Source organism: Hemitrygon akajei, chromosome 24 (genome assembly GCF_048418815.1).
Source record: "Hemitrygon akajei chromosome 24, sHemAka1.3, whole genome shotgun sequence".
NCBI lineage: Eukaryota > Metazoa > Chordata > Chondrichthyes > Myliobatiformes > Dasyatidae > Hemitrygon > Hemitrygon akajei.
In genome coordinates this window covers 47,279,957-47,294,198 of record NC_133147.1, presented here as the reverse complement: position 1 = coordinate 47,294,198, position 14,242 = coordinate 47,279,957, and the positions used below count along the sequence as shown (strand labels likewise).

The 14,242-nt window shown below is 42.5% G+C and overlaps 1 protein-coding gene across 1 annotated transcript in view; it reads right to left on the bottom strand.

Annotated features, from left to right (window-relative positions):
• Nucleotides 1-14,242, bottom strand: part of LOC140715712 (synaptonemal complex central element protein 1) — a 72,905-nt gene that overhangs the window by 16,234 nt on the left and 42,429 nt on the right. Inside the window, exons 7-9 of the mRNA XM_073028083.1 lie at nucleotides 14,145-14,234; nucleotides 8,760-8,823; nucleotides 1,159-1,225 (exon numbers count right to left, since the gene is read on the bottom strand). Of these exons, the coding sequence (XP_072884184.1) occupies nucleotides 1,159-1,225; nucleotides 8,760-8,823; nucleotides 14,145-14,234 (221 nt within the window). The remainder of the gene's footprint in view (nucleotides 1-1,158; nucleotides 1,226-8,759; nucleotides 8,824-14,144; nucleotides 14,235-14,242) is intronic.

The window sequence follows — 14,242 nt, the reverse complement described above, 5'->3', positions numbered from 1 at the left end:
CTGAAAATCCAAGTAAGCAACATCCACTGACTCTCCTTTGTGTATCCTGCTTGTTATTTCCTCAAAGAATCCCAACAGATTTATCAGGTAAGGTTTCATGTGAACTAGACTAGGGTTCAGAACCCAGGGGTGCAATGTCTGGTCCAGGTGAAGGCCTATCAGTTTCCCAAGCACCTTCTCTTTAGGAATAGCAACTACACTCACTTCTGCCCCTGACAGCCTCGAGTTTCTGGCATACAGTGGGTGATTTCCATAGTGAAGACTGACATAAAATATTTATTGAATTTGTACATCATCTCTTTGTCCCCTAATACTACCTCTCCAGCAAGCAGTCTGATCTGCATTTTATCTCTCTTTTACTCTTTATATATCTGAAAAAAAACCTGTTGGTATCCTCTTTTATATTATTGACTATCTTATCTTCATATTTCACCTTCCCTCTCCTTATGGCTTTTGGGGTTGCCTTCTGTTGGTTTTTAAAAGCTTCCCACTAATATTTGCTATATAGTATTCCCTCTCTTTTGCTTTCATTCCAGATTGTTCACAGGAATGATCTTGGGAATGAAAGAATTGATGTATAAGCCCTTGATGGCTCTGGGCCTATATCTGATGGAAATCAAAAGCAGGCGCATTTCATTGAATACAGAAAGGCCTGGATAGAGTGGATGTGGACAGGATGTTTCCATTTGTTGGACGGTCTAGTATCCAAGAGCAAAGCCTCAGAATAAAGGGACATCCCTTTAGAACTGAGGTGAGGAGTGTTCATCCAGAGGGTGGTGAATCTATGGAATTCATTGCCACAGTCAGCTGTGTTTAAGGCAGAAATTGATAGGTTCCTGATTGATAAGGAATGTCAGGATATGGGTAGAAGGTGGGTGACTGGGGTTGAATAGCCTTATTCTACGTTCTGTTATTGTTTTTCCCTTTGTACCTCTGAATAAACATGCCTGGGATATAATAAACCAATTACACAATGCACAGGTACAATCTTGTGAACTATACATGACAGTGGAAAAAGATAGAGAGAAAAAGAGATGGAGAGATAGAAAGAGAGACAGACAGAGGGAGAGAGAGGAAGAGGGGGAGAGGACAGAGGGAGAGGGGAGGAGGAGAAAGAGAAAACTGTAGTGCATAAAGAAGGATGGGTAGTAGGGGTACCTTCAGTGAGGAGCTGTTGCTTAGTATTCTCAATATTGCATATCTCTTGTTGAAGTCTGGCTGGCTTCTGATGGGAAAGATAAAAACAGGAAAAACAGTGATTACAATAGGTCCATAAAACATAGGAGCAAAATTAGTTAATTCTGCTCATTGAGTCTGCTCCACCATTCCATTATGGCTGACTTAGCCTTCTCAACCCCATTTTCCTGGCTTCTCCCCGTGATCTTTGACACCATTATTAATTAAGAATCTATCAACCTCTGCTCTAATACACCCCATGACTTGGCCTCCATGGTCGTCTGGGGCAATGAATTCCACAGATTGAGTGAAGAATGAAGAAGTTCCTCGTCATCAGGGGTAGTAGTTGGAGGAGACAGAGACCGTACTTAAGAGCATATTCCTGGGATACAGCCCCTTCAACAAACAATTAGCACAGCAGCATCTGACACAGGGTTTTGACCCAAAACGTCAACAGTCCTTTCTTTCCACAGGTGCTGCTTTACCCACTGAGTTCCTCCTATGAATTGATGTTGCTTCAGATTCCAGCGCCTGCCTTTCAGTTGAACGTTGGAGAGTTTGGAGACCATTCCCCCCGACCCCAGTTAGGAAGAGGGGGCTAGCGATCAGCCTCCCACCCCTCTGCTTGTCTGGCTCACAGGGCAAGGTAAACTGATGGAAGTACAAGAGGTTGCAGATGCTGGAACCTGCAGTAACACACATTAAAAAACTGTTGGAGGGACTCAACGGGTCGAGGAGCATCTTTGGAGGGAAAAGGAACTGTTGGTGTTTCCAGTTGAGCCCCTAGAAATAAGTTGATTGTATAAAAACAAGTGGCTTGGCAACACCTGTGTGTTGGGAATTTGCCCTAATAGGATTCACAGATCCTCTGGGCCACTATGCCATGCGGAAAACTAAATAAATTAGTAATTAGATGCCTTACTAAACTAATCCCTGCTGCCTACTCAACGTCCATATCCCTCAGTTCTCTGCACATCTATGTGCCTATCCAAGAGCCTCTAAATCAGCTCTATTGCATCCACCTCCCCCACCATCCCAGGCAGTACATTCCAGACATCCATCAACTCTCTGTGTTAAAAAGGAAACTTGCCCTTCACATCTTGAGGTTCATGAGAATGAAAGGGTTAATGTACGAAGTGCTTTTGATGGCTGAGGGCTTGTACTCGCTGCAGTTGAGAAGAACGAGGGAGGATCTCATTGAAATCTATTGAAAGGCCTAGATAGAGTGAACGTGGAAAGGATGTTTCCAGTAGTGGGGAGTCTAGGACCAGAGGGCTCAACCTCAAAATAGAAAGATGTCCCTTTAGAACAAAGATGAGAAAGAACTTTCTTTAGCCAGAGGGTGGTGAATCACTGGAATTCATTGGCACACATGGTTGTGGAGGCCGGGTCATTGGGCAGAAGTTGATAGAATCATGATTTGTAAGGGTATCAAAGATTACGGGGAGAATGGGGTTGAGCAGGATAATAAATCAGCCATAATTGAATGGCAGAGGATACTCGATGGGCCTAATGGTTTACATAATTCTACTCCTATATCTTATGGTTTCCTTAGAACTTGCCTCCTCTCATGTTAAATCCATGCCCTCTGGTATTAAACAGTTCAGCCGAGGGGAAAATGCTACCTGCAGTCTACTCCAAATAATTTTATAAACTTCAATCACACCTCCCCCCTCAGTATCTGCTACTTCAGAGAAAACTACTATAGTTTGTTCAATCTTTCTTCATAGTTTTTACGCTCTAATCCAGGCATCCAGAATAAAATTCATTCTCAGGGACCTTGTGGAAGCAAAAATGACAATCGGTGTGAAATTTAATGTTTTTCAACATGTGTTTTGTTACTCAGATGCAGATGCTGTGGCTCTGTGTTGGGGAAAACTGCGGTATGGATTGTTTGCTAGGAACACAACACCTCCCCACCACACTACCCCCTCCATAATGGGGGAGTGGGTGACTTCAATCTGGCTTCCTCCAGCTGAGGATTATTACCACCACAGCCCCCAGGGTAGCTGCAGGGGCTGCCTATTTGCTTGTGTTTTTGACTTCCCCCATCGGTTCAGCTATAACTCTTGCGGGACTGAAAGAAAAGTCCCGAATACTTGAAATCTGGGAATAAGAAAGAGAAAATACTGTAAATACCCAGCGAGTCGGGTAGCATCTATGAAGAGAGAAACAATGTCAATTCTGACCCTTCTCGAGCTTTCCTTATGATGTTTAGTCCATTGAGCCTATCCTGCCTCAAAGAGCAATCCTGTTTTCCCCATTAACTCCTCCCAGATTTTTGCAATCATCAATGGGAAGGCCCTCGGGTAGGGCCTTTGGTTACTGGTAGGGGTCCATGGCATTAAAAGGATTGGGAACCTCTGCCCTAGGGAGTATCAAGGAACAGAGGGATCTTGACATGCAAATCTACAGAGCAGGCAGAGGTTTGATAAGCTGAGGCTTTATGAGGCACTGGCGAGGCCTCATCATGAGGAGTTTATCGTGAGCAGTTTAGAGTCTCTTATCCAAGAAAAGATGTGCTGACATTGGAGAGGGTCCAGAGGAGGTTCATGAGAACGATCCAGGGAATGAAAGGGTATGAGGCATGTTTGATTTCGCTGCACTCATTGGAGCTTAGAAGAAGGAAGGGTAATCTCATTCATTCTCACAGATGGCTGTGGAGGCAAAAGTCATTGGGTATACTTAAAGCGGAGGTTGATAAGTTCTCGATTAGTACAGGCGTTAAAGGTTACGGTGAGGAGGCAGAAGAATGTGATTGAGAGGAATAATAAATCAGCCATGATGGAATGACACAGCAGACTCAATGGGCTAATTGGCCTAATTCTGTTCTTATGTCTTATGGTCTCATAACATGGTTGGGAAGGCACAGGACAGGGGTGGCAAACCTTTTTGAGGACATGTTCCCAAATTGAAGATAATCTAAAAAATTCTCTTGTATGCCATGGTAACTTTGAGCGGAGATTATCACTGATTAATACATTTGAACTTTTTGTCATGAACTTTTTAAGGAAAAAGGATAAGCTTATTTATGTGCATGCATCATTTTACTATTACTAAAACTATAACGCAGATTTAAATAAATGAAACATTTTAGAAACTGTATTGTTACTGTAACTGTTTACTATCCAAATACTGATATGTACACCAGGTCTGGCAGGATTTCTGTTATTGACCTTCATTAGTCATGGGAATTAGTTCAAGAGCTGCGAGGTAATGTTGCAGATCTGTAAGACCACACTTGGAATAATGTGTTCACTTCTGATGGCCTCATTATAGGAAGGATGTGGAAACCAGTCTTTGAGTCAACCATTCTATTGTCCAACTTTGTTTGCCCTATGTTAATTTACACATAGTGAGGAGTAGCCTAAAGATTCTTAGCAATATGGTTCCACTTTTCAGTTTGTTGAATTGTACAGGTGGATAAAATTAATGGCTTTTTGGGCAGGTACATGGATAGGAAATGTTTAGAGGGATCTGGGCCAAACACAGTCAAATGGGACTGGCTGAGGAGGGCAACTAAGCCACCATGGATGAGTTGAGCTGAAGGGCTGTATGCCTTAATGACATTATAAATGCATGAGGTCGCAGGGAAAATATGCACACACTGACAGCACCGGAGGTCAGGCTCACCTATTGTCCTACCCATTGCCCCTCAGCTAGTAATGGCTAATTCTTCTCTTTCTGCTGCTTCAGAGGAAAGGTTAAAACTTTACTGTAGATGTTATCCAACCCGCAAAGTGGTTCTCTGCTTTTATTTCAGAGTTACGGCATTTACAGATTTTTTTGATTAATGCCAGTAGACTCAAGTGCATATGCTCGAGCCTCCAGAGTGGGACTGGAACTATCAACTTGGGGCAGAGGTGAGGAGATACCCCACAAAACCACCTCCAACACAGAGGTGACAAAGGCAGTAATTTTACACTGACAGGGTAGTGTAATAGGAATGTTTTCTATAGCTAGATTTAGATTTATTTAGTAATCTAATCTTAACCTACCAGAGGGGAGCCACATGGTCAGATCTCTGGTACTGAGTCTGGCACTGTGGCTCAGAAGGGAAGGAGGAAGAAGAGGACTGCAGTAGTGATAGGGGATTCCATAGTTAGAGTAGGCAAGAGATCCTGTGGACGCAATAGAGACAACCAGATGGTATGCAGCCTCCCAGGTGCCAGGGTCAGGGATGTCTCAAATTGGGTTCATGACATTCTAGAAGCATCCCATTATGAAGGAGCAGCCAGAGGTCCTGGTAGATAGAAGCATCAATGACTCAGGAGGAGGTCCTGTAGATATAACTTAGGGAGCAAGGTAGAAAGCTAAAAAGCAGGACATCCAGAATAGGACTCTCTGGATTGCTGCCTGTGTCACACATCAGTGAGGGTAAGAATAGGATGGTTTGGCAGATGAGTGCGTAGCTGAAGAATTGGTTCAGGAGGCACCACTTGGATCATTGGGATCTCGTTAGGGGAAGGTATGAGCTGGACAAATGGGATGGCTTATACCTGAACCCGAGGAGGATCAATATCCTTGTGGACAGGTTTGCTAGAACTGTTGGGGATGGTTTAACTAATTTGGCAGGGATACAGGAAACTGAGTGATGGGGCAGTTAGTATACAGGCAGAGGCAGTGTGCAGTGAGACTGTCAGAAAGGGCAAAATTGTGGTCAGTGGGATGAGCTGACAAAACCAAAAAAGGTGATGAATACAGGACTGAATGTACGTAGTATATGGAATAAGGTAAATGATCTTGTAGCGCAGTTAGAAATTGGCAGGTATGATGTTTTGGGCATCACTGAGTCACTGGTGAAAGAAGTTTATAGTTGGGAACTTAACATCCAAGGATGCACATTTTATTGAAAGAACAGTGGTGTCACTGTTTAAGACAGGGTCTTAAAGAAATCTTTTGGCACATTGGCCTTCATAAATCAAAGTATTGAGTACAGGAGATAGGTTGTTATGTTGAAATTTTATAAGATGTTGGCGAGGCCTAATTTAGTATATTGTGTGAAATTTTGGTCACCTACCTACAGGAAAGATGTAAATAAGATTGAAAGAGTACAGAGAAAAATGTTGCTAGGACTGGACTTGAGTTATAAGGAAAGATTGAATAGGTTAGGACTTTATTCCTTAGAAGACTGAGGTTGATAGAGGTATACAGAATTACGAGGGTTCTAGATAAGGTAAATGCAAGCAGGCCTTTTCCACTAAGGTTGGGTGGGACTACACCCAAGGGTGAAAAGTGAAAAGATTAAGGGGAACATGAGAGGGAACCTTCACTCAGAGGGTCATGAGAGTGTGGAATGAGCTGCCAGCACAAATGGCGCATGAAAGCTTGATTTTAACATTGAAGTGATATTTGGCTAGGTACATGGATGCTAGGGCTATGGTACATGGTACATGGAGGGCTATGGTCTTGGCACAGGTCAATGGGAGTGAGCAGTTTAAGTGGTTCGGAACAGACAAGATAGGCTGAAGAACCTGTTTCTGCGCTGTAACTTTCTATGGCTATGACTTTATGACAGGCAGGTAGGCTGTAGAGGTGACATAGCTCTGATGGTAAAAAAAAGAGCTGACACAAGATCGGAAGATGTAGAATTATTGTGGGTAGAGTTAAGGAACTGCAAAAAGACCCTGATGGGAGTCATATACAGTAGCCAGGATGGGAGATAGGAAATGTATGTCAAAAGGGCAATATTATGATAAGTCATGGGGGATTTCAATATGCAGGTAGATTGGGAAAATCATATTGGTGCTGGATCCCAAGAGGGAATTTGTAGAATGCCTATGAGATGGCTTTTTAGAGCAGCTTGGTTGAGCCCACTAAGGGATCAGCTACTCTGAATTGGGTATTGTGCAAGGAAGTAGATTTGATTAGGGAGTTTAAGGAACCCTTAGGAAGCAGTGATCATAATATGATGGAATTCACCCTGAAATCTAAGAAGGAAAAGCTAAAGTCAGATGTAGCAGCATTGTGGCTACAATTACAGAGGTTTGAGAGAGGAGCTGGCCAAAGTTGACTGGAAGGGGACACTAACAAGGATAGCAGAGCAGCAATGGCTGGAGTTTCCTGGAACAATTTAGAAGGCGCAGGATAGGTACGTCCCAAAGGAGATGTATTTTAAAGGTTGGATGATGCAACCATATCTGACGAGGTAAGTCAAAGCCAACATAAAAGCTAAAGAGAAGGCATATAATAACGCAAAGATTAGTCGGAAATTAGAGGACTGGAAGCTTCTTAAGAACAACAGGAAGCAACTAAAAATGCCATGAGGGGGGAAAAAGGTGAAATATGAAGGTTAGCTAGCCAATAACATCAAAGAGGATATCAAAAGTTTTTTTCAGATATATAAGGAGTAAAAGAGAGGCCAGAGTGAATATCGAACCACTGGAAAATGACACGATAGAGGTAGTAACGGTAGATGAAATGAGTAAGTATTTTGTAACACACACAAAATGCAGGAGGAACTTAGCAGGCCAGGCAGCATCTATGGAGAAAAGTACAGTCGACGTTTCGGTCGGGAGAAAAAAAGGCTCAGGAGTAGATAGGAGGGGAGAGAGAAACGCCAGGCAATAGGTGAAACTTGGAGGGGGAGAGACAAAAAAAAGAATTAGGAAGTTGATTGGTGAAAGAGACAGAAGGCCAGGGAAGGAAGAAGAAGGGAGGAGGAGGAGCACCAGAGGGAGGCGATGGGTGGGCAGATGAGAGAGGGACAAGGGGATGGGAAATGGTGAAGGGGCATAGAGGCATTACTGGAAGTTCGAGAAATCAATGCTCATGCCATCAGGTTTGAGGCTACCCAAATGGAAAATAAGGTGTTGTTCCTCCCGACAGTGGAGGAGGCCATGGACAGACATTTTGGAATGGGAATAGGAAGTAGAATTAAAATGGGTGGCCACCGGGAGATCTTGCTTGTTCTGGCAGACAGAGCGTAGATGCTTGGTGCAGCAGTCACCCAATCTATGTCGGGTCTCACCGATATACAAAAGTCCACACCGGGAGCACCAAACTCAGTTTTACAAGAGGCCACACCAGAAGCACTTACCAGTCTTTACTGTGGAAGACCCTAGCAGTATGCCAGAAGTTCGAGAGTGTCAGGGGACAGAAGTGAGTGCAGGTGCTATTACTCGGGAGAAGATGCTTGGGAAGCTAAAAGTCTACAGGTAGATAAGTCAACTGTACCAGATGGACAACAATCCAGTGTTCTGAAAGAGGAAACTGAGATTCCTAATCTGATTAGTGTTCATTGCCACAGGTGCCTGTGGAGGCCAGGTCAGTGGATGTATTTAAGACAGAGGTTGATAGGTTCTTGATAAGTCAGGGGATGAAATTTTATGGGGAGAAGGTAGGAGAATAGGGTTGACAGGGAAATGGATCAGCCATGGAGCATGGATAGCCTAATTCTGCTCCTATGTTTTATAGTTTTGTATGTACATCGGAACATATAGTGGGTGGCAAGGTAGTGTAGTGGTTAGCAGAACCAGCTGTAAGATCCCTCCACTGTCTGTAAGGAGTTTGTACATTCCCCCTGTGACCTCCAGGTGCTTCCTCCACACCCATCCACACAGACTTCCTCCACACAGACTTACATAAAACTCTGCTGTCCATTTGCGTTTCTTTATTAGTTCCTCTAGCTGCTGCTCAAATGCCTTCCTGGGGAAAAACCATCACAGAAGTGGTGAAACTTAAGAAGGAACATCATAAAAGTTTAGTAAGATGCATACACAACTGTAAAAGGAACTATTAAACCACAGTGTAAAAACATTTCTGGATGATACACTCTCCATTTGCTCGGGTGAGGGCAGGTTCCAACGGACTAAGCAGCTCGCCTGTTTGGTACCATGTTAAACACCTGAAACTTCCTCCATCACCGACTCACAGTGTGTACTGTTCACAAAATGCACTTAACTTAACCGCCCAGGCTACTCCGACAACTTCCTCAAAACCATAAGGCCACAAGACAGGGGAGCAATTGTCAGCCATGCCTCTCCATTATGGCTGATTTATTATCAGTCTCAACCCCATTCTCCTACCTTCTCCCTTAACCTTTAACACCCTGACTAATCAAGAACCTATCAACCCACTTCAAATATACTCAACTACTCGGCCTTCACAGCTGTCTGTGGTAATGAATTCCACAGATTCACCACCCTCTGGCTAAAGAAATTCCATAAGACCATTAGATACAGGAACAGAATTAGACTGTTTGGTCCATCGAGTTTGCTCTGTCATTTCATTATGGCTGATCCAATTTTCTCTCAGCCCCAGTCTCCTGCTTTCTCCTCATATCCCTTCATGCCCTGACCCATCAAGAATCTATTAACCGCTGGCTTAAATTTATCCAATGACTTGGCCTCTACAGATGCCTGTGGCAAAGAATTTCACAGATTCACCAATGTCTGGCTAAAGAAATTCCTCCTCATCTCCATTCTAAAAGGACGCCCCTCTATTCTGAGGCCTCTGGTCCTCTGGTCTTAGACTCTCCCACCATAAGAAACATTCTGTCCACATCCACTCTATCAACCATTTTATAGGTTTCAATGAGGCCGCCCCTCATTGTTCTGAATTCCAGTGAATACAGGTCCAGAGCTCTTCATATGACAAGCCATTTAATCCTTGAAGAATTTTCATGAACTTCCTTTGGACTCTCTCCAGTATAAGAACATCCTTTCTAAGATAAGGTGCCCAAAACTGCTCACAATATTCAAAGTGAGGCTTCACCAGTGCTTTATAAAGTCTCAACATTGCATCCTTGCTTTTAAATTCTAGTTCTCTTGAAATGAATGCTAACATTGCATTTGCTTTCCTCACCACAGACTCAACCTGCAAATTAACATTCAGGGAATCCTGCACAAGGACTCCCAAGTCCCTTTGCACCTCAGTTTTTGTATTTTCTCTCTATTTAGAAAATAGCCAACCCTTTCATTTCTTCTACCAAAATCCATGACCATACACTTCCTAGCACTGTATTTCATCTGTCATTTCTTTGCCCATTCTCCTAATCAGCCTAAATCCTTCTATAGCTACTCTACTTCTTCAAACCCTGCCCCTCCACCTATCTTTATATCATCTTCAAACTTTGTAACAGAGCTATCAATTTCATTATCCAAATCATTGACATATGATGTAAAAAGAATCGGTCCTAACAAAGACTTCTGTGAAACACCACTAGTCACCGGCAGTCAGCCAGAAAAGGCTTTCTTTATTCCCACTCTTTGCTTCCTGCCAATCAGCCATTGCTTTATCCATTCTAGAATCTTTCCTATAATGCCATGGACTCATAGCTTGTTAAGCAGCCTCATTTGTGGCACCTTGTCAAAGGCCTTCTGAAAATCCAATTACACAACATCAACCAATTCTCGTCTGTCTATCTTGCTTGTTATTTCTTCAAAGAATCCCAAAACATTTGTCAAGCAACATTTTTCTTTGCTGACTATGGCCTACTTTGTGCCTCCAAGTACAGGTGTCCCCTGCTTTACGAAAGTTTGCTTTACACCACTTCGCTTTTACGAAAGACCTACATTAGTACCCGTTTTCACTAACCAAAAGAAATCCGAAGAGAATATTCACTTTTGTGAAAAAAGGCGCCCACTTTAAACTTGCGTTTACCCCGAGAAAGACTACCATAGCCGTGAAGCCTTCTGCAGACAGGTGTGTGCGCACACGTGTACGTGCTGATTTTTTCATACAAATCAGCTTTGACTAAATCTTCCCAATTCTAATAAGTGAAACTACGCTGTACATACATAATTTCTACCTTATATAGGCTATGTATTTATCATATCATTCCTGCTTTTACTATATTTTAGTGTTATTTTAGGTTTTATGTGCTATTAGGTTATTGTTTGGGTCTGGGAACACTCAAAAATTTTTCCCATATAAATTAATGGTAATTGCTTCTTCACTTTACTTCATTTCAGCTTACGACAGGTTTCATAGGAACGCTCTGCTTTCGGATAATGGGGGAAACCTGTACCCTGAACCTCATTCTTAATAATCGACCTCCAACATCTTCCCAATCACTGAAGTCAGACTGGAGAATAATTTTCTTTCTTCTGCCTCTCTCCCTTTTTGAAAAGTAGAGTGACATTTGCAATTTTCCAATCTTCCAGAACCATTCCAGAATCTAGTGATTCTTCAAAGATCATCACTCCACAATCTCTTTAGCCACCTCCTTCGGAACTCTTGGATGTACATCATCTGGTCCAGTTGACTTATCTTCCTTCAGAAATTTCAGTTTCCCAAGAAATTTCTCTCTAGTTATGGTAACTTCACACACTGCGTGACCCCTGACTCCTGGAACTTCCACCATACTGCTATTGTCTTCCGCTGTGAAGACTGATGCAAAATATTTATTCAGTTCATCCAACATTTCATTTTCCTCCATTACTATCTCTCCAGCATAGTTTTCCAGCAGTCCAATATTCACCCTTTACACTTTATATATCTGCAGAAACTTTTGGTATCTTCTTTAATATTATTGACTAGCCTACTTTCATATTGCATCTTTACCTTCTTAATTACTTCTTTAGGTGCCTTCTGTTGGATTTTAAAAGCTTCTCGATCTTCTAAATTCCCACTAATTTTTGTTCTATTATATGCCCTCTCTTTGGCTTTTATGATAGCTTTGACTTCCCTTGTCAGCCATGGTTGTGTCATCTTTCCTTTAGAATACTTCTTCGTCTAGGGGATGTATATATCCTGTGCCTTCTAGAAATTCCAGCCATTGCTGTTCTGCCACCATTCCTTTCAGTGTTCTTTTACAATCAATTCTGATCAACTCCTCCCTCATGCTTTTTTAATTCCCTTTACTCTACTGTCATGCTGATACATCTGACTTTAGCTTCTCCTTCTCAGATTTCAGGGTGAATTCAATCATATAATGACCACTTGCCTTGAAAGTTTCTATTACCTTGAGGTTTCTAATCCATTCTGGTTTATTGTACAACACCCAATCCAGAACAGCTGATCCTCTAGTAGGCTCAACCACAAGCTGATCTGAAAAGCCATCTCATAGGCACCCTAAAAAATACCCCTCCTGGAACTCAGCACCAATCTGATTTTCCCAATCTACCTGCATATTGAGTATTGTAATGTAACCCCCATGAGTATTGTAACATTCCGTTTTGGCATGAGAATTCCTCCTCATCCCTATTCTAAAATGACGTCCTTATATTCTCAGCTTTACATCCTTGCTTTTACATTCTCACCATCTCAAAATGAATTCTAATGAATGCATTTGCCTTCTTCACCACTGACTCAACCTACAAGTTAACCTTTAGGGAATCTTGCACAATGACTCTCAAGTGCCTTTCACATCTTTAATTTTTGAATTTACTCCCCATTTAGAAAATAATCTATGTCTTTATTCCTACTATCAAAATGCACAACCATAGATTTTTGTACACTATATTCAATCTGCCACTTCTTTGCCCATTCTCCTAAATGGTCCAAGTCCTTTTACAGACTTCCTGCCTCCTTAACATTATTTGCCCTTCCATCTATCTTTGTATCATCCACAAATGTGGCCTCAAAGCCATCAATTCTGTAATTCAAATCATTAACGTATAGCATGAAAAGAAGTGATCCAAACATTAACTGCTACAGAACATCACCAGTCATCGGCAGCCAACCTGAAAAGGCCCCAACTCTTTGCCTCTTACTAGTCAGCCAATTTGCTATCAATGCTAGTATTTTTCCTGTAATATCTTGTTACGCAGTCTCATGTGTGGCACCTCATCAAAGACCTGAAAATCCAAGAAAACAACATCAACTGACTCTCCTTTGTCTATCCTGCCTGTTTTTCCTCAAAGAATTCCAACAGATTTGTCAGACAATATTTCCCCTTAAGGAAACCATGCTGACTTCTGCCTATTTTCTCATGTGCCTCCAAGAACCCTAAAATCTTATCCTTAATAATGATCTCTAATATCTTCCCAACCACTGAAGTCAGACTAATAGGCCAATATCCTTTTTCTGCCTCTCTCCCTTCTGAAAAAGTGGAGTGATATTTGCAATTTTCCTTTCCAGAATCTAGTGATTCTTGAAAGATTGCGACTAATGCCTCCACAATTTCCTCAGAAACCTGGGGTACTGGGGGTATAGTTCGTCTGGTCCAGGTGACGTATCTACCTTCAGACTTTCACCTTCTCTCAACCCTATTCTTCTGCCTTCTCCTCTAACCTTAGTAACCAAGAACCAATCAATCACCACTTTAAATATACCCAATAACATGGCCTCCACATTCATTTGTGGCAATGAATTTCACGGATTCACCACCCTCTGGCTAAAGAGGCCCATCTCTGTTGTAAGGGGCCATCCTTCTATTCTAAGCTGTGCTCTCTGGTCCTAGACTCCTAGGAAACATTCTCTCCAAGTCTAGGCCTTTAAATATTTGATCAGTTTCAATTAGATCTCCCTTCATTCTTCTAAACTCTAGCAAGTGCAGGCCCAGAGCCATCAAACACTCCTCATGCATAAACCCTTTCATTCCTGAAATCATTCTTGTGAACATCCTGTGGACCCTCTCCAATACCTGCACATCCTTTCTTAGATAAGGGACCCAAAACTGCTCACAATACTCCAACTGTGATCTGACCAATGCCTTACAAAGCCTTAACTTACAAGACCCACAACCATTATCCCTAAGAAGAACAAGGCCTGAGGTACTAAGGAGAAATAAATTATCGTTCCTAAATTGTGGTAGGTCTCAATCCTAGAACTTGCCCCACACGCCCACCCTCATGTGCAATGGGACCACCTTCTCCACACAGGCTACAGTAGCTCAAGGAGATGACCCTGCATTCTTGCATATAGTTGGCTGATAAAAGCAAGCAATACCCGCATCCCAGGAAGCTTTGAATTTAGAGCATTCGGCAATCCGGCTGGGAATCTTGCAGTGACAGACGCACCCCAACTGATAGTGTACTCACCACTTGTGCCACACCTGTCAAGTGATACTAGCTTCTTATTACCTTTCCATCCTCCTCTGCAGCTTCTCATCCTCGATCTGGGATATCAGCGCCTCTATCCTTTGCTTGCTCTCGCTGCTTCCTTTCAGCTGCCTAGACAA